We start from the raw sequence: 20,287 nt of genomic DNA on the forward strand, positions 1-20,287 counted from the left end.
TTACACACCTAGTGAGATGGGCAATACCTCATTATTGTAATTAAATGTAATATAAAAATAAATAAACTAGATTAATAATTAATAAGACTGCGCCATCCAGCGAAGATAAAAACCGTTCCCTGATGGTTTTCTTCGTTAGAATCAACAACGGCGTACTTAATCAGTGATTTATAGAATAGGCTAACTACCAAGACGGTCCATTGCTGAGTCATTTAATAACCCATTGTATTCTATGATCTACTAATTCTAACTGATTCAATTTTGTTTTGTATTTGTTTATTGTTTGTGTTTTTTACAATAAATATACAATGTTTACAAGTCATACTGTTTTAATTTATACTACACTTCCATTAAAAGCATTTGCTTGTGGATGGAAGAGGAGTGTACATTTGCGAAAAAAAAAATATAACAGGTTACAAAGTTAAAAAAATTACAAAATTAAAATCCATACAAATTATTGTATTTGGAAGGAAGAAAAAATATTTATTATGGAGGATAAATTGAATTTTCAAGTGAAACTAGGGGAATCAGTTTTTTTGTTAACGATTTCCCTGAAATATTTTTTTATATAGTTCAATATTTGTTTTTTTCATTAATGCTTCTAATTTCTTCTGATAATTTATTAAATAAATGTTTTCCTTGGTGGGTATAATGTTGCTGGGCAAAAGAAGTGTGTAATTTAGGGTATGCATATATATATTTAAGTCTGGATCGATTTTCAGTTATGAATGAGTTTTTCTTTTATAATTTGAATAATTGAATTTTTCATAAATAAGTATTTAAATGTGGGAACTTTGAATCCATCGAATACGCGTTCAGTGGGGAAGTCTGGAGGTTTTTTTTAGTATTATTTTTATTATGACTTTTTGAACAATTTCTATGGGGGTCAGGCTAGTTGAGAAAACAATGAATCCATTGTTTTCTTTACATCCTTATAAGTACGATTCGCATAACGTTGCCCACGCTCTGAGAACTCTGTTTCATGCATTGTTTTTCACGGACATAATCTGGCAAGGAATTGCAGATTTTGGCGCACAGTGAACCCTGAGAAATCTACTCTTTACTATAAACCCACTTATCAATTTGTCATCCTTGATGATGATGATGACAATAACCCTATTTAGCAGCATACACAGTAGTAATGAACAAGTGATTAGAATGGTGGATGTAAAAGTATTCTTACTGTCCCCACTGGTCCACTTGTCGAAGGAGGTCTGGTTGACGTGCAGGGCCATGACGGTCTTGCCCTGGTGCTTGACCAGCAGCTCCATGTGCACGAGAGCGGGCACACGCGTGCTGGCGCGCACGTCGCGCAGCGCGCTCACCAGGCGGTCCAGACGGACGGCGTCCCCATTAAGCCGGCGCACCTTGTTGAGGAAACTGCCCGCTACGCCCTGAACCTTTATGTAGACCTACAGAAATACATTTTTATTATTGCATTTAGGAATCAAACAGTTATTTAAAAGATAATTGAACTGTTATGCGGAAAAGCAGCATTATGTGAAAAAGCATGTTCTGAGTTTTGAATTTTAAAATAAGTTAATCCTTTCTTCTCAATTCAATGGACCTTTAAATAGGTTATATTAGTAGAATGGATGACATGTTGTGGAAGTTAGTTCCATGCTTCCACTACTCTATAATAATAGAATGGATGACATGTTGTGGAAGTTAGTTCCATGTCTCCACTACTCTTAATAGAATGGATGACATGTTGTGGAAGTTAGTTCCATGCTTCCACTAATCTATATTAGTAGAATGGATGACATGTTGTGGAAGATAGTTCCATGCTTCCACTAATCTATATTAGTAGAATGGATGACATGTTGTGGAAGTTAGTTCCATGCTTCCACTAATCTATATTAGTAGAATGGATGACATGTTGTGGAAGTTAGTTCCATGCTTCCACTAATCTATATTAGTAGAATGGATGACATGTTGTGGAAGTTAGTTTCATGCTTCCACTACTCTATGTAAGTAGAATGGATGACATGTTGTGGAAGTTTGTTCCATGCTTCCACTACTCTATTTGCAAGGAAGTGTTTCCTAGGATTGGATGCAAAAGGTTAATTTAATTAAATTTTTTTTTTTTTAGTGTCCAAGTAGATTAATATTTTTGCTGGTGAAAGTTTCTTGGATGCCACGGCAACTATAATGTCCAGATAAAATTTTGAAACTCTCAATTTCTCATTGGTAATCTTAGTTCCTTGAGTTTATCTTCATATTTCCAGTTGAATTGAACATCGGTCCACTCTTCAAGACTCAGGTTCATGCAGGAGATGACTCCAGCACATATATATACATATATATATATTGTTATACTCACGGCATAATCCTGCAACATCAGGCCGGCATTGTGCGCCATAAACGTGAAGTAAAACACATTGGGCAGGCCGGTGTTGGGATCGGCCACGCTGAACAGGTGCAGCATGGAGCCCATGTCGCGATCCGGGTCTGCCGCATCCATCAGATAGTTGCCCGAGGCCCAGAAGCGAGGGCCAGGATTCACCACCACGCGACTCACATAGCTGGCCAGTTTCGCGCTGGAAATAAAGATTAAAAAAGGATAAATTACAAAGCTTCAAAAATAAGAGAAGGTTTCTAAGAAGACCTTGCGGAAAAAACCTCAAATGTCACAAATAGATTATTTTTCAGGAGAGCATTTAAACTCAATTTTTTTAAACAGCGCCATGTATAGGACATAAAAGCAACACGCGCAATTATTTCTCTACCTGCACAGACAGACTGAGCCACAGCCACGCGTGGCGGGGTACAGCTAGTACATCTAATAAAAAATTTCCTACGTACCCCAGGATTTGAACCTGCAACTTACCTGTCAAATATTAATAAAACAATCTGAAAGAGTTTTCATGTGAAGACAAAAAAATTATTTTCTAAACAATACTATTATAATTCCTTGACCTAACACCGGACATGATGTTAAAAATATATAAAACATATGTGCGACCTCTCCTGGAATATGCTTTCCAAATATGGAGTCCTTACTTCGCAAAGGATATAAATCTGTTAGAGAGAGTACAGAGACAAAATACCAAGAGCTCTGAAAGATCTACGATACGAAGATAGACTCAAGGAACTAAGATTACCAACCTTACAAGAAAGAAGAGAAAGGGGTGACTTGATCGAGACTTTTATTTGGACATTACAGTTGCCCTAGCATCCAACAAATCTTCACTACTAATAAAAATATAAATCTCCGTGGACACTATTACCAAAACGCCTTTTGCATCTAATCCTAGAAAACACTTCCTTGCAAATAGAGTAGTGGATGCTTGGAACAAACTCCCACAACATGTCATCCATGCAACAAATATAAATCAATTCAAAGCTCTATTGGATTCACATTTGGAGAGAAGAAAGGACTTAGTTCAAACTTAAAACAACTCAATTACTGTTAAACTTGTTGTGAAATCAGATATGAGCGCATCAGCAGAATGCTGCCAAATCATTACATAGTAATAATAATAATAATAAAAAACTCAACAATTTTTTTTACCATGTTTAGAATATTAAATAACAGAATGTATTTTACAATTTGGGAGGTGAGTCCCGGGAACCATTTATTGGATAAGCAACACTCACGCCATAGGTCACCCCAAGTGCCCACCAGGTGCGCGGCGGGCCAGATCGGGAGAGGCTGGTTTGGGGAGACCCTTTGACCTCTCCAACTGGTCTCTCCTGACCCATCGCCTTACACCGCAGCGCGAGGGATAGATCACACGTCCGTCACTCCTGGACACACTGATCCCTAGATTCCTCCTATCTTTTTTCATCCCAGAACTTCCTGTTCTTCCTTTACTTAAAAAGTACCCCCACACAGCATCCCGAAAGATGAAGGAAAAAATAATTTTCCTCATGGTCTCCTTACAGTAAAATCTAGGTGAATTTGTTGGCTTTAAGCTGCAGTAAACACTTTCATATGTTTCCATATTAATATTTTGAGGAATTGTATTAATTCAATAATTTGATGAATGACTATAATAGAATTGCTCAAACGGCTGAAGAAAAAACAGAAGATGACCTTACAGATGCTTGTAGCAGTCAAAAGTGGTGTGTTCCATGCTCTTGATGGTGGTATAGAAGAAGTGCTTGAGATGGTCTGATGACTGGGCGGAGATGAACCAGTACAGCGACAGCAGCCGATGGGGAGACGGCTCGGCCATCAGTAGCATGGTGGTAGCGGCGATCCTCATCTCAAGCGACTCGCTGGGGTTCTGCAGGATGGGCCAGTACAGATCGTGTACCTAACAAATGATTGATTGATTGGTCAGTGGATGGATTTCGATTTCTGATTGGTTCGACGTGTACATTGCAATTGCGTTGTTTCAACGATTTGTTGCGATTGTTTGGTAGGCAATTTGATTGTTTATGTTTAGTACGTACTCTCCGATTATCATTCGACCATTGTATATCTTAAACACGCTGTTGGAAGATCAGAGAAATCAGGGGTATTAAATTGTGTTTCCGCTTTGCAATGAAATCCAAATAAACAGAATATCTCTTAAGTTATCTTAAAACTAAATACAGTTTTTGAAGGGTGATGACTATTATATTGTATGATAATTTTGAATGCACACATAAAAAAGGTTTAAAATGGCTCACCTTACATTTTTTCGTCTAAACACTGAACTAAAAATATGAATAGTGAAAAAAAAACACAAAGTTTATTAGACAAATGTATTATGAACACTACTCTCTCTCTCTTCACTTTTTGCCGTTTCATATAAAAATAATTTATATAAATTTCACAAAGTTTCATAATTTTTTTCTCAAATTGCGATCGAAACCTTTAGTTCATTTTAATTTGTCTGTAGTCAGCTTCTAGATTTGAATATAAAGTGTAGCGTTTTCTCTTTCTGCCACCATTAAGATCATTAACAAGCGACCGACAAGATACCCCTCCACTCGACTCTTCATAGAATATAAGGTCTTAAACATACGACAACTCCACCTAAAATTTTCGCTAATACATTTCCTGTTCAAATATAAAAACAAAACTCTCTTACAACACAACTACACCACCAGAACAATAACCAACGGTCACTACAAAGTACCTTCACTACATACCACGTCAGCTCAAAGACAATTTTTCTTCCTAGCTCCTAAAATCTTTAACCTTATCCCTGAAAACCTAAAAACCGTGAGTCAACCCCATTCCTTTAAAAACCAAATTACGAAATGGATCCTTACACACGGAATACATTACAACTTACAACTACAATACCCATTCATTCTACACTCTATCAATTTAATCACCTTTCAGACAAAACATAATACATATATTCTTATTAGTATGTACATAATTAATAAGTGTGATCTATTTACTAATAATCTCTCAAATTTTTCATCTTCTTATAATTCTTTAACTTCTCCATCCTCTTCTTGCAACCCAAACTAGCCATACATCATTTTTCTTTTTTATATTATAGTAATGTATAGATTCTATGTCCGCAAAGTGTAAAATTCACCCGCCATAACACAGGGTCATCCCTAGCATGGAGGGTGAAATATCACAAAAACTACATGTACTCTAAATCATGTATCAATAAAATAAAAAATAAACATTTCTCACTATGACAGTAAAGGAGACAATGATTTCTAAGAGACCATAGGAGCTGTTCTGAAAAGTGAACAAACTGACTTTATGGGTAATAGCTGTTAGTTCACGAAACCAAAGAAATTAGCCTGAGCGGTTAATTTGCCGATTTTTTTTTAACTGGTTGGAAGCACAAAATCAAGCTCTATAATTGGCCGGTATTCCTACGTCAACTTCAAAAGTCCACAGTATATTATTTAATTATTTATTTTTTCATGTTCTCCATAAAATGGTTATACACCAATATATCATGGAGAAGATTACAAATTAAAAAGTTTACAGAAGCAGTTTTACTATTTTGTGACATGTGTTAAAAGATAGTTACTGAATTGTCTGTAGGTGACATTGAAAATGTCGATGGCTAATGCAGAATCGTTAAGCAGTTGAGTCGCTCTGTTTATTGGCGCGTTCTGATAGGCAGAAGTCCTCGCTTTCGGAGCATATAAGAGTGCATGGGATCTCCCTCGAGTATAATTGTTAGTTAACCTCTTTCAACATAGGCGGATTGTGTATTGTACCAGAGATTAACTTAAAAAAGTGTTTGCCTAAAAATATTTTTCTGCGGGCTTCTAATGTATTGAAATCGAGCATTCCTGTTAAGAACAAGGATGGATACAGGAATGGATAGTATGTATATTCCCTCATATACAGGTAACGCATAAACCTTTTATGTACTTTTTCTATTTCTAAGATATGGATTTGTTCAGAAGGGGCCCAAATAATGGAGCTGTATTCCAGGATGCTGCGGACAAGTGATTCATATGTTCTCCGTATTGCAATTCCATTAGTAAATGATGTCGCATTACGAAGAACAAATTCAAGGATTTTGTTGGCGCGGGAGACAATGTCATATATGTGGGATTTGAAAGAGACAATTGCTTCGAAGATCACCCTAAGGTCACGAATCTCGTTTTGGCATGTTAATATATTTTAATTGATGTGATATGGGAATAGAAATCTATCTTTAGATCTTGTAAATGTAACTACACTGCATTTCTGCTGAAGGGTAATTTATTATGTGGTAATTTATTATGTACTATTATTATTATTATAAAATATGTGCCTAGGCTGGAGGGCAAAGCCAAGTACACTTGCACTAGTTATCTTACTGGTACACAAGCAGTTACTATACCTAGCTTGCTTAGTTGACCATTTCACCTGGCCTCTGTGTATTCTAGAAATTACGAATTTCACAATAAGAACTATTTTCACAAAATACCTGTTTTGATTTTAAGGTAATTTGTATTTTCGTACTATAGTCTGCCGCTTCCATTAATTGGTAATTGCCCGGCTTTAGGGGTAGCAGATTAGTAAGAGAGCCCTGTATTTTGATTTGATTGATTATTGATTGATTGATGATTCCCAGGTAGGTGCAGGTTGGATTGATTAGACACAAAGATTGATTGATTGATACCTCCTGCGGATAGAGGTGTGCCAGCGGCATGGTGGCCCAGCAGGCGAGGAAGCGCTCGTGCGGGGAGCTGCCCAGCCCGCCGCTGATGATGGGCGCCAGGTAGGTGCGCACCTGCTGCAGCTGCAGATTGGACAGTCCCATCAGCCAGGTGAGGCGATCTGCGTAGTCCGGACTCTCTGGAACGTGTGATGGATTGATTGCCACGAAAGTGAATACGCGAAATAAAAATAGGCACAAGTGCCCAAAAAATAAACTAAATATGCAGAAATATTATTTGTGCCACAGCCTATATAAAGTTCGCTAGGGACATCTAATTTTTTTTAAAAATAGGCACCAGATGTCATTCATTTCAACAGTAATTTGTATGTAAATGGCTGACAATGGAGATGCATCTTGTTCTGTTGATAATGAAAGGTGTGTTCATGAAATATTCACCGTTTGTTTATTCACTAAATCTATAGCGCCACGCTACAGCGATGTAGTAAAGCATTGCTAGCTGAGCTTCGCCACGAAAATGCCCATTTTTAGGATGCTTTATCCACTGAAGAGTGGTAAAGGCGGGAGAAAAGGCCGGAGATCGCCAAGTAGCACAAAACAGGGTGAATAATCCAACAACTTCCAAACTATTGTCTTCCCATCCGGTGACAATATATTCCCCGCTCTTTATACTTAGGTGTGAGGTGTAAGAAATTCTCACCCGTAAACCTGGAGAAGAACATCTGAACGTACTCCTCGAAGGTATCCTGAGAACAGCTCCCCGATATGAAGGTTCGGAAGACGAGGGTGGAGTAAGCCAGGATAGCGGCGTGGCGCACAGGCTCGGGGTGTTCCTGTCCCAGTTTCAACAGCGGCTCCATCTGCTCTAGCAAGCTGGGTCCCAGCTCTTGGACGCTGAACGGCAGCTTCCTGTCACACAAATATTACAATTTTAAGTTAGATCCACAACAAGACCTATAGACGCTCAATAGAACAGCTGTTTGAACACCTGCCAGCAGACACGAATTGACGGTTTGATGGATTGATTGACTGACCTCAGCATCTGCAGTGTGGCCTCCCCGGCGCGGCCGTTCTGCACCAGGTGCGAGGCGAGCAGCGCAGATGCGGGGCTGGTGCACTGCGGCAGGGCCTGCAGGAAGATGTTGCGCATTGTCTCGCGGTTGTAGCTTGTGCCCAAGTCAAGTTCGTCGTGCGCCGCCTTCAGGGTGTCGTAGTTCATCATGGACATTATCCTGTAACATGGAAAAATGTTATTGAGTAATTTAAGATTAAGTTGTTACCAAGTTCTTTAGTTTTATCAGGGTCATCTTTTTAAAGTCTAAATATTGACTTTTGTTTTGTCCCAACGGCTCCCAATTGTCCAGAGTCAGAGGGACTATATTAGGCTGAATGGAGCAGGTAGAAGAAAGAGATGAAACATAAGAAGGTTGGAAAGTACCTAGGTGTTCAGATCCGGTCCCCAAAAACAAAAGAAGGAATAATTTCAGGCAACGTTTTGATTCTGAATGATGGTCTTTCTCCAGGACCGGATCTGAATAGCCAGGTGCTCACCAACCTTTCTCTTCCCCATCTCCTTCCCCTACCCATCATTAGTAGTAACCCTGCACTCAGCCTCACAACATACTCAAATTTAATTTAATTTATTAATTAATTTAATTTATTAATTTAATTTATTAATTAATTTAATTTATTAATTAATTTAATTTATTAATTTAATTTATTAATTAATTTAATTTATTAATTAATTTAATTTATTAATTTAATTTATTAATTAATTTAATTTATTAAATTTAATTTAAAGATTTAATTTATTAATTTCAACGCCCTGGTGGGCTTTTACATAACAAGTTTTTTACATAACAAGCTTTTACATAACATAACATACAGAAACAATTTTCAATGGAAAAAGATAGACTATAAAAATAAAAATAAAAGTAAACATAATATGAAAGGTAGGTAGGTGAATAGATAAGTTAAGGTAGAGTTAATTCATTGCAATAAAAGAGAAATAAACTAGTAGGTATGATAACAATTACAAAATTACATGTGAATGGCTAAATGTGATACATGACAAAATTTATTTATTTATTCATTTCAAAAATAGTAGAGAAAGTTATTAAGAAACAGCTCACTCAATATCTTGAAAAAAACCGCATACTATCTGAAAATCAATACGGCTTTAGAAAAAATATGGGAACTTCCGATGCCATCGCCTCTATTGTAAAAAGTATAAAACATAGTCTCGATAATGGTAATAAGTGTATCGGAATATTTTTAGATCTATGTAAAGCTTTCGATACAATTGATCATACATATCTTCTAGAAAAACTCAAAAATATTGGAATCGTAGGTCGTGAACTGAATCTTATTCAAAGCTATATGTCAGAAAGGTCACAACTAGTCAGGATTAAAAATGAATCAAGTCAACCAATACCAATTCAATACGGAGTTCCACAAGGCAGTGTCTTAGGGCCGATTTTATTCCTGATATATATAAATGATCTATGTAATCTAAACTGTCACGGCTCAGTAATTAGTTTCGCAGACGACACAGTTCTTCTCTTCCATGGAAAGTCGTGGGAGACAGTATTCGTAAAAGCTGAAGAAGGGATGAATCAGGTAAAACAATGGCTTGATACAAATTCACTAACATTAAATGATACAAAAACTAAATATATTAAATTCAAAATTTACAACAAACAGACAGATAAAGTCAATTCAAACCTAAACATAAAAATTCATAAAAATTGTTTAACCGCGAACCATGAAATTCCTTGCAACTGCCCAAAATTGATTGAAATTCAAACAATAAAATACCTTGGGATAATTATTGATCAAAACTTAAATTGGAACTCCCAAATAGAAAATGTGAGCAACAAATTAAAAAAACTTACCTATTTCTTCAAAACAATAAGAAACATATTAGATAAAGAACAATTAATTCAAATCTACTACGCATTAGCCCAATCTCAACTACAATATGGTCTTATCGGATGGGGAAGCTCATGCGATTCCACTACAAAACCAGTCCTCGTAACACAAAAGGCAATTCTAAAAATTATACTTAGGATCCCCATCAGAACTCCTACCGACTATGTTTTTAAAACCCTGAATGTAATGACACCAAAACAATTATACGCAAAAGATATACTAATTTACGCATTCAAAAACCAGGACAACTTTACACAGACAAACTCAGACAGACTCACAAGATCCACATTACAACACATGTAACACCAACCTACAACTAAAACAACTTTTGGACAAAGAAATATGCAGTATTATTCTATAAAATTATTTAATGTCCTCCCTTTTGAAATAAAAAACATTAAAAAAATAACTGACTTCAAAAGAAACATTAAGAAATGGATTATGGATAAGGGAAGGAAGAATATAGATATAATTTTGCAACCCAACAAAGACTAAAGCTTGTATTATGTTTTATTTTTTCTCTAAATATTGTTTTTTAATTTTCTATGTAGTATTTTAGCATATGTACTTATAATATTTCAAACATATAACCATGTACAATGTGACCTTAGAACGGGGTACCCCAGTAAGGACACATTATCTTATATAAAAAAATTGTTAAATAAAAAAAAATAAAAAAATAAAAAAATTTGTTCACGCCTTGACGTGCAAGGTAAATCATACAGGAGCATTATAACAAGTATATAGCATCATAAGAAGTATAACATAGTAAATAAAATAATAAGCTGAGCATGAAAGACATAAGTAGGCACAACACAGGTAGGTATTCGTATACGATAAGTAAATTGTATATTGTATAAAGGAGTTCAACCAGCAAATACTTATTTGGGCTTAGGCTACAGTACATTCAGCAATTATAATTGTCACAATATTACACAAAACATAATTACAAACATACTCGAAGCATACCGGTTGGCAGTGGTGTAAAACATTTTCTAGCGGTTTATAAAAGTAGGTAATATTCTTGTAATTTAAAATATATAATTTGTTTTTTTTTTTTTGCTATTATTAATGTACGTAAATTTGTTATTATTATGACAAAAATAAAAGGTACACAACAATTACATACAAAAAGAAGTAGGTATTATGAAAAATAGTTACAGAGTATTAAGTTTATTATTGTTAACAATCAACAGGATTTTTGCTTAATATCTGCATACATATACGCTTTTTAAAGGAAGCGATATTTTTATAAAAAAATTGGCGATTCCATAGTCCTGCACTGGTTCCAGACAGACGATTGGCACTGCCGTACAGTATTTACATTAAAACAACTTCCGCATTTTATTTTTTATGTAACACCTTACAAGAACATGTGAGTTGTCAAGTGTAAAGACAGGGAAACTATATCAGGGCGGGCTAAGGTAGGGGTTGTAGGAAGTAATTTATTAATGCAGGTCTTGAAGAGGATCAAGAGGATCGCGGTTTATAAGGAGAAAAACAGATGCAGGTAGATTATTCCACACCCATTCTCACTAAGCCAACATCAACTGTGAACATTTTAAGAGTAATAATTCTGTTTTTGGGAACGAAACCAGTGTCGATTGAACGTAATATTGTTTTTAAACTGTTGAAGTTTACCTGTGTATCTCCAGAGGTAATTTATCCTTTAGCAGCGTGTCTCTTGGCCCGTGTTGCTCGAGCCCTAGCGCTGCCTTCGCCAGCACCGTGTACAGTTCCTCAAGTCGCTGGGGAGGCGGGGTATTGGAACGTGCACCAGTCGGGTCTTCGGATGGAGGGGGCTGGAAAGCGAAGCTCACCTCCAGGGGGAAGTTACGCGCAGCTGCTGGCGGGGGGGATTCGGTGAATTCAACCCGTTCAAGAGTTAGACTGGAAAAGATTAATAAATTCATTAAAAATAAGATTTTTAAATATCAGATAAATCGACCGAAAACCACCGCTCTAGGAGCCATTTATTGGATAGCCAACACCTCTACCATAGGTCACCCAAAGTCGCTTCAGCCAGTGACTTAGCAGGGGTGCCAGGATTCATGTGTTTGTTTAGGTCTTGGCGGTGGATGTGCCAACCCACTGGCTGGCCGTATTGGGAGAGGCCTGGACCCAATTTTCATTTCAGTAGACAATTGTTCACATGCAAAGATCGCGCACGATAAATTATCTACTGTTTCGATAAATGCGTATTTTCGACCGTCGTAGATAATGTAAAACAACCGATATTTATACCAACATAAAAATGTACCAATTTTATTTTTTTATATGGTAACCCGTGTATTTAACTCCATAGATTTGATACATTTTTCTATATACATATGTTTACGACTGTCAATTTTCAATTCACATTGTTGTTCGTTGAAGATGTAGGCGACAATAGATCAATTAATTTGAGCACCAATTGTTTAGATAGTCGAAAAATTTTCATTACTCAGACTAAATGCATCATTTCTTGAAAAAAAATTTCTCGGTGGCCTTTCAGTTAAATATTCGGCCTGTTCCATGTCTTCGATCGCTTGTATGTGCGTCAAATCTTCAAAACTCACCATTTTTATAATAATTAACAAAAATACGACACACGCAAACCGTAAAAGTAATACTTTTTGACAGTTGAACTACTACTAAAACCAATAGTCCAATTATCTACTGCTTTGTAATAGATAATTATCTATTAGAAATTCCAAAATACGCTTTCTATCGAAAATTAGTAGATTATTACTCGATGATAGAAAAACCATAGACAATGTAGATAATTATCGCATGCGAGCAGTTGTCTAATGAAATGAAAATTGGGTCCCTGTTGAGGGAGACCCTTTGACTTCTCCAGTCGGAGCCTCTGGAGCCATTGCCTTGCGCCGCAGTGGGAGGGATGGATTATTATGTCTGTCACTCCTGGACACAATAACACTCAGATTCCTACCCACTCCTAATACCTTTTCCTTGCCAAAACTATCTCTGCTTTCTTTCGTTAATAAGACCTTTTCACACATTGTCCTCCTGTGTGGAGTTAATGTAAAATAAAATAGCATCGGCCACTCGTGGAGCGCTTAGTTTGAATAATGGCGACGAAATCGAGTCGTGTGACAAGAGATTCGCTGTGAGCAACACAATTAACAGCTTTTAAACATAGCGAAGATTTGATTAGAACATGTTCAATTATGGTCACGTGAAATGCGCAAAATTGGCGGTTACATGAGCAAGTTGCTGTCTATTTTGCCATCTCAAAATACCTAGTAGCTAGTTACGAGCTGGTTAATTGTTTTTGCGTTTGTTTCATGTATTTTTCGACATGTAGACCACCACCACGTGGCAGTGACCAAATCACCCCATGTGATTACGGATGCCTTACGGATTAACACCCAGATATAAACTGACACAGATATTTTTTTTTAAATCTTAATTTACTACAGGAGGTCGTGATTAAAATAATTTTCATCAGGGCCCTTGTCATCTCTGGGAATGCTGTGTGGAAGGTCTTTTTGAGGAGAGGAAAGAGTGAACATGGGTCTTGAAGAATCTATGTTGTAGGAGGAAGGAAACACAGAGGCCGGCAAATTGTTCCACAGCCGAGCTGTTGAACTCAAAAAAAAGTTGTAGAAGCGACCCGTGTACATATGTTGGGCGCACTTTTGGCGTGTCTCACGACTATGCACCAGTGCCGAAGGGATTAATGACGCTAGTTCCTCGGAGCATCTTCCATTTTAATACCGGTAGCACAAAAACAGAAAACCTACCTGACGCCTGTGCTCTAAAGATTGCAATCCGCCTGTTAAGGTAGGGGAATCTATCAAACGGTCAGCCCTCTTCTGCACAGAGTCAAGGGAATTTTTCAGGTATTTTAGGGCTCCAGACCAGAGGTGGCTGCCAAATGCAACAGTGGGGCGCACTTGCGATTTGTAAAGGGTCAGCAGTTGTGTACTATTAAAGTGTCTGCAGGCTCTGTACCGGATTTGAACGAAAAATTGATGTCGCCAATTTGCATTTGACATTTGGACTCCTAGACCCCAAACGGGTGTAATGGAATTGATTATCTGTTCAATAGTTGTCTGCAGATTGGTAATTAAGTAACCAAATCAATAATGACTACTCAGCACACAGCACAATGCACTCCCAACTAGAAGTAAGGTAGTGAATACTAGAACACTTGATTGCTTCATTACTTATTTGATAATAACGAGGACACTGTGCTTTTGGAGAAAGCAGTAATTTTGATAAATAAATAGATTTATATGACTTCTTACTTGACAGAAGATTTGAGAATGTGCTTGTGGTAGTGAATTTGTATGGAGCCGAATGAGGAGAGTTTTGTCATTCCTTCGTCGTCCAGAGTATACCATCTCTCGGAGTTGCCGATTAGCGGATTCTGAAAATTACAAAACACTATATAAGATAAACCAAAAACAAATATACAAAGAAGAAGTGGCAAATGGAAATTGAGATGAAGAAGAAGTAAATGAATTAGAAAATGAAGAAGAAAAAAATTAAGAAGAAAAAGAGGAAAATGAAGGAGAAGTAAATGAAGAAGAAGATGAAGAAGAAAATGAAGAAGAAGAAGTAAAAGAAGAAGAAGAGGAAAATAAAGAAGAAGTAAATGAATAAGAAAATGAAGAAGAACTAAATTAAAAAGAAGAAAAAAATGAAGAAGAAGAAGAGGAAAATGAAGAAGAGGTAAATGAAGAAGAAGAAGAAGATGAAAATGAAGAAGAGGTAAATGAAGAAGAAGAGGAAAATGAATAAGAAGAAGAGTAGAATATGAAGAAGAAGTAAATAAAGATGAAGAGGAAAATAGAAGGAGATAGAGAAGAAGAAGAAGGAGAAGATGCAGAATGGGTAACTGAAGATTAGCATGCTAACCTTAATGTCCTTGGTGCAAACGTTGGTCATGACGGACACCCAGAGCCTGTGGGAAGCAGTGGGCACCAGCGTGGGGACGTTGCTGCTCTTCCTCACGTTCTTCTCGTCCGAGGAGGTGTACTCCACCACGCACATTCCATGGAGACACGGCTGGAAACAAACAACATTACATCCGTTTTTATGCAATAAACTCTTTTTTTTGCGTTTGGTTAAATTTTGGCTAAATTTTGTAAAATTGTGTTGAATTTTTACAAATTTGGCAAAATTTTATAACAAACTAGCTGAAGGTCAAGTGTGCAAAATTACATCAGTCTCGGAGAAAACCTCCCTCCACAGTCACTCTCCTTTATATAAATAATAATACATATAGTTAAATTTTGACAATTTTAAAGATGCAAAAGTCGGTCATTTTGAATACATGTAGGATAACGAAAGATTTTTTAAATATTTATGTTGAGGGATCAGTAGGATTTATAGGCTCTGTTAGGAGTTCTACCGAGCCGAACCCTCTGATATGAACATATCTGGAGTCGGTGAATTATTTTCCCATTTGATCTCTGGTGAGTTGACGTGTTGTTCTTGTATTGTTTTGTATTTATTTTGCTTATATAATGCACTTGCATAATGTTGATTGACTAGATGATAATTTGTGGAAAAGTGTGTGGAAGGGTTAAGTTTTTCCTGTGGGGAAGATTTAACCCGGACATAAAATCGGAAGTATTTAAAAAAAATAATTTTTATAATTTCTAATTTGTCTCAACTTTTACTAAATTTTAGCAAATTTTATAATATTTAACGAAATTTTACTAAATCCAACTAAATGTTACCAATATTAGACCAAATTTGATTAAATTTAAATTTACGACAGTTGTTTTATATCAAATGGGTTTACTTCAGAAACCTTATTTTGTAAATACAAAAGAATGCATAATAAGTTTAGCAACCTCAGCCACTTTAAAAGCGCCCGGCATCTCCCGACTGTGCATCTGGAGAGCGGTGGCGAGCGCCCTCTTCATGTTGACAGCCCACAGCGGCTCGGGTCCGGCCAGCATGAGCGCCGGGTGCGCAGTTCCGTCCTCACGCAGCGACATCTGGAACGGCTCCGACAATGCCAACGCCTCTGGTGGCAGTGCGGCGTACGAAAACGACTCATCGCCCTGGGGGTGCTGTTCGCCTGCTAAAGTAGCGTGCTGGAATTACAAGTTATAAGTGGTAAGTGATAGTGGTTCAATGTTATTGGACTGAAGTTGGCTTCAATCATGACACTCTCCTAAATTCTGCTCGCCAACTATTGGGATGTATGTACTGGAATTACAAGTTATAAGTGGTAAGTGATAGTGGTTCAAAGTTATTGGACTGAAGTCGGCTTCAATCATGACGCTTTCCTAAAATCTGCTTGCCAACTATTACGAAAGCCAAGCTTGTTACGAATAACCTGACAATATTTTATAATCTCTCGCTTGTGTTGTGATGGATGACCTAGCAGGCGAGGAATTGAACTCACAACGCCAGGGCTATGCCAACTGCTCATCCCCAGGGATTGACTAAAATAAGTGAACTCAATCGGATAGGACTGAGATTTATTTTGCAGATTAACTGCTTGATATGTCCGTGTGTGTATGCGTGATTGTCACCAAAAGTTGATTTTTATAAAAATATGCAAATCCACAAACTTCTGCGAATATTTTAAGAAACGACACAAATCAAATAATTATTTGTGGTAAAATGGGGTGGATGTGATGAACGAAGAGTGTTTATTTTTAAATTTGTTAATATCTAACTTGCTGCTTATAAATATGCTATATATAATTTTAAAAGAACACAGATAAATCTGAATATTGAAAAAAGATCAACAACAAGTCCATCTACCGAGTTTCAGTTCGATCGGACGTTGGGAAGTCGGTTAATTTGCACTTCCAAAATTGCATTTCGTTCATTCACACAAGAAATAAGGGTTAGATCACATTATTACACAGAGGTATATGAGGGTTAGGTCACATTATTACACAAAGGTGTATGAGGGTTATGTCACATTATTACATGAAGGTATATGAGGGTTAGGTCACATTATTACACAAAGGTGTATGAGGGTTAGGTCACATTATTACATGAAGGTATATGAGGGTTAGGTCACATTATTACATAAAGGTATATGAGGGTTATTACACAGAGGTATATGAGTGTTACGAACTAACTAGCCACCAACAATAATCCCGAATAATTACAAAAAAATTAAATTCACAATCCTGTGAAATTCAATTCAATTCAATAGCACTAAAAACAAGATTTAAAAAGATATATTTATAATATTACGCATTAATACTTCAATAAAACAAATTAAAAGTCAAAAATCGCTTGTTCGTTTTTCACAAATAATTTTTCAATCGTAATTTATCAGACTAAAAATTATCGTAGAATAATAAAATTTGTATCAATTTCTTTGTAATGAATCACTTTAACTGAACCAATAAAAAAACATACATATATCGTGATATTACACCTCTCTTTTAATGGAAAATTAAAAACTGCATTAAAAAATAACACTTTTTGACAGGTGTAAATTTAAATTAACTTTCACGTGTTATTTTTAATTTTAGGACTTTGTTATAACTTTAAATAAACAGAGAATTTAATAACGAATACATTGATATATAATACATAACAGAATTTGTATAAAATAAACCTCACGGGATTTTTTAACGGTACGGCAAACCAGGATGAAAATAATATATCAAAAGTTCGTTGTTCCCAACTGACATTATTTTAAATTTATTAGTGTATGGTAAGTGTCATAAATAAACCACTCTCGTAAGGGCCCGTTCCCACTTCCGTTTTCAAATCGGAGGCGGGTCCCGTTTTAAAAACGGACGGCCAATGGCCCTGTTCACACTACCGTTTTAAAAACGGATCCGTTTTAAAAACGGACCATACTCTACGAAAAAAAATAATTGTCGATTCAACAAAAACATGTTATTTGCTCATTATTCAGTAATGGTGCGCAATGGACGACGATGAAGCTCTTGTTGTCATGTGGTACTTATTAAATAGAAGGAAAAAAGTGAAAAAAAAAATTTGAGTACACCCAATCATAGCCGAATGATTTTCTGTAGGAATTTTCCAAGTGTTAATTGGTGAGTTAAGAAGTGATGAACTAAAGTTCTTTAATTATTTTAGAATAATAATGAATGGATTATTTATATAGCGCCGTTTTCACCATGAAAAATCACCTCAAGGGCGCTTAATGGCTTAAGAGAATGTCTATCACTTCCTTTAACCATCTACTGGAATGAGTTTCAGAGAGCTTAACATATCAAAATACAAAATTGAGAAAGTGCATTTGTCCTGAAGAAAGGCTATCGATATTTTAAAGTAAGAAAACAATAAACACTCAAATATTTTTTATTATGTGTTTATTTAACTAATACGCTCTTCCGTGCATCTCATTAAAGCTTTAAAATTTTAAAAAAAGTAAACTTAAATAAAATAAAATAAAAATTTTGATGTACAAAAGTTGTGTACACCAAGTGTTTTGTTTTTATTTAGTTAAAGATAAAATATTACCATACTCTTTCTTCGACCAGTGGTATTAAATTTTCGGGATTTATTTCCTTATCCATTATTGTAGTTTTGATTTATTTACTTAACAAAATAACCAAATACAAGCACGCAGCGTGCCTGCTTCCTTGCGACAGGGAGCGGGCGGGGAGGGGTCGGGGTTTGGCGGGGACTCTGCCGGAACGACTGGACGACAAGTGTGAACAGCTCCATACAACACTATGAGCGAGCGTGTGCCGACACGATTTGAAAACGGACGCGCTGCGTAGGCGAGCCATCCGACAAAAAATGTCGGATCCGTTTTCAAATCGTGTCGGACAAGTGTGAACAGCTCCATACATCCACTACAGCCACTAGGGCATCCGATTTTAAAACGGGACCCGCCCCCGATTTGAAAACGGAAGTGGGAACGGGCCCTAAGTGTGATAAGAGATGAGTAGTGGTGCCATATGGCGAAAATTGAAATCGGTAGATTTGGGTGAAAAAAATCGGTAGATTAGAGGCAAAATCGGTAGGTCGTCTAAATATTAACAGGTGCTTGATCAGCGATGATATTCCCAAAATTTTCAAATCCATTGGGGGGAGGGTGCCTAGAGATTTCAGGAGAGACGAATAATTCCCCATAAATATTTTTAAATCCACGGGATTATTTCAGTTAGCGAATTTCAGACGAGAATAATTCTCCGCATCTTTTCAAATCTATGGGGGGGAAATGATAATATAAATTACTGGAAATTCGGAGATGAATAATTCCCCACAATATTTTCGAAACCATGGGGGGGAGTGGCTAGCGAATTTTAGAGGAAATAATTCCCCAATATTTGAATTACGGAAAAAAATTGCCCAGTATTCAGAAACTTTGGTGCATATTTTTAAATTTCCGTGTATTTTTAAGAATTTTGGTAGTTATTCAAAATTTTCCGCAGATTTTAAAAATTTTGATAGATTTTATACGAATTTCTGTAGATATTTGCCGAAATTTCAGTAGATATGGTATCGCTAGAGATGAGAGATCTGTTGAAAACGGTCAAATCATTTTTCTGTATAAAAGTATTAGCTCTATAAATACCGCAGGTACGAATACACGAGAATTTTTTAAATAATTAAAAAAAATATATATCTCCTCAAATCCGCGTTTTACAAATTGGGCAAAATGTGGCCAAATTAGCTAAAGTGGCCAAGAATCAACAACATTTTTTTTTATTAATTACACAGTCTTAAAATTTAGTCTATAACTGCGTACTATTATTATCACCGGTACAAGTGCCCTTTCATGACATAGGTATTTTTAAATTACACAGGTAGCTTTTCATAACATAGATATATTTAAATTTAACTAGCAGCTTTTCAGGACATAGGTACATTTAAATTTCACTGGCAGCTTTTCATAACATGGGTATATTTAAATTTCACAGGTATCTTTTCATAACATAGATATATTTAAATTTTACTTGTAGCTTTTCATGACATAGGTATATTTAAATTTTCCTGGTAGCTTTTCATGACATAAGTACATTTAAATTACACTGGCAGCTTTTCATAACATAGGTATTTTTAAATTTCACTGGTAACTTTTCATGACATATACAGGGTGTATTGGCACGTACCCGACAAACTTTAACCAGCTATTCCTTAGCATATTTGGAGTAAAAAATGTTATGTGCACTTTGCTGTCCGGTAACATTGTTTTTCAATTAAAAAAAAAATAAAAAATAAAAAAATCCACACTCCGTCACTGTCATTGGAATTGTTTCTCGTGTTCAACAGCTGTTATTAGCAAGTGTGTCAAAAAGTGTCCTCGCTCTTTCGTACACACTAAATAATAATAGTTAAAAAGGAGACGAATGGTGCCGTGCCATTTCGTTGTGATTGTAAAAGCGCGCCAACGTAGGTACGTACGTACATTATTC

The 20,287-nt window shown here is 36.3% G+C and overlaps 1 protein-coding gene across 3 annotated transcripts in view; it reads right to left on the minus strand.

The window, feature by feature from the left end:
• Positions 1–20,287, minus strand: part of LOC149414209 (uncharacterized) — a 51,447-nt gene that overhangs the window by 22,204 nt on the left and 8,956 nt on the right. For all 3 annotated transcript variants that reach the window (XM_089644294.1, XM_089644296.1, XM_089644295.1), the window contains exons 4-13: positions 15,767–16,012; positions 14,823–14,972; positions 14,210–14,331; positions 11,598–11,846; positions 8,060–8,257; positions 7,726–7,934; positions 7,029–7,204; positions 4,045–4,262; positions 2,324–2,540; positions 1,184–1,412 (exon numbers count right to left, since the gene is read on the minus strand). In XM_089644294.1, the coding sequence (XP_089500420.1) occupies positions 1,184–1,412; positions 2,324–2,540; positions 4,045–4,262; positions 7,029–7,204; positions 7,726–7,934; positions 8,060–8,257; positions 11,598–11,846; positions 14,210–14,331; positions 14,823–14,972; positions 15,767–16,012 (2,014 nt within the window). The remainder of the gene's footprint in view (positions 1–1,183; positions 1,413–2,323; positions 2,541–4,044; positions 4,263–7,028; positions 7,205–7,725; positions 7,935–8,059; positions 8,258–11,597; positions 11,847–14,209; positions 14,332–14,822; positions 14,973–15,766; positions 16,013–20,287) is intronic.

The sequence above is a fragment of the Hesperophylax consimilis genome, chromosome 20 (genome assembly GCF_061612785.1).
Source record: "Hesperophylax consimilis isolate HC1 chromosome 20, BYU_Hcon_1.0, whole genome shotgun sequence".
In the NCBI taxonomy this organism is placed as follows: domain Eukaryota; kingdom Metazoa; phylum Arthropoda; class Insecta; order Trichoptera; family Limnephilidae; genus Hesperophylax; species Hesperophylax consimilis.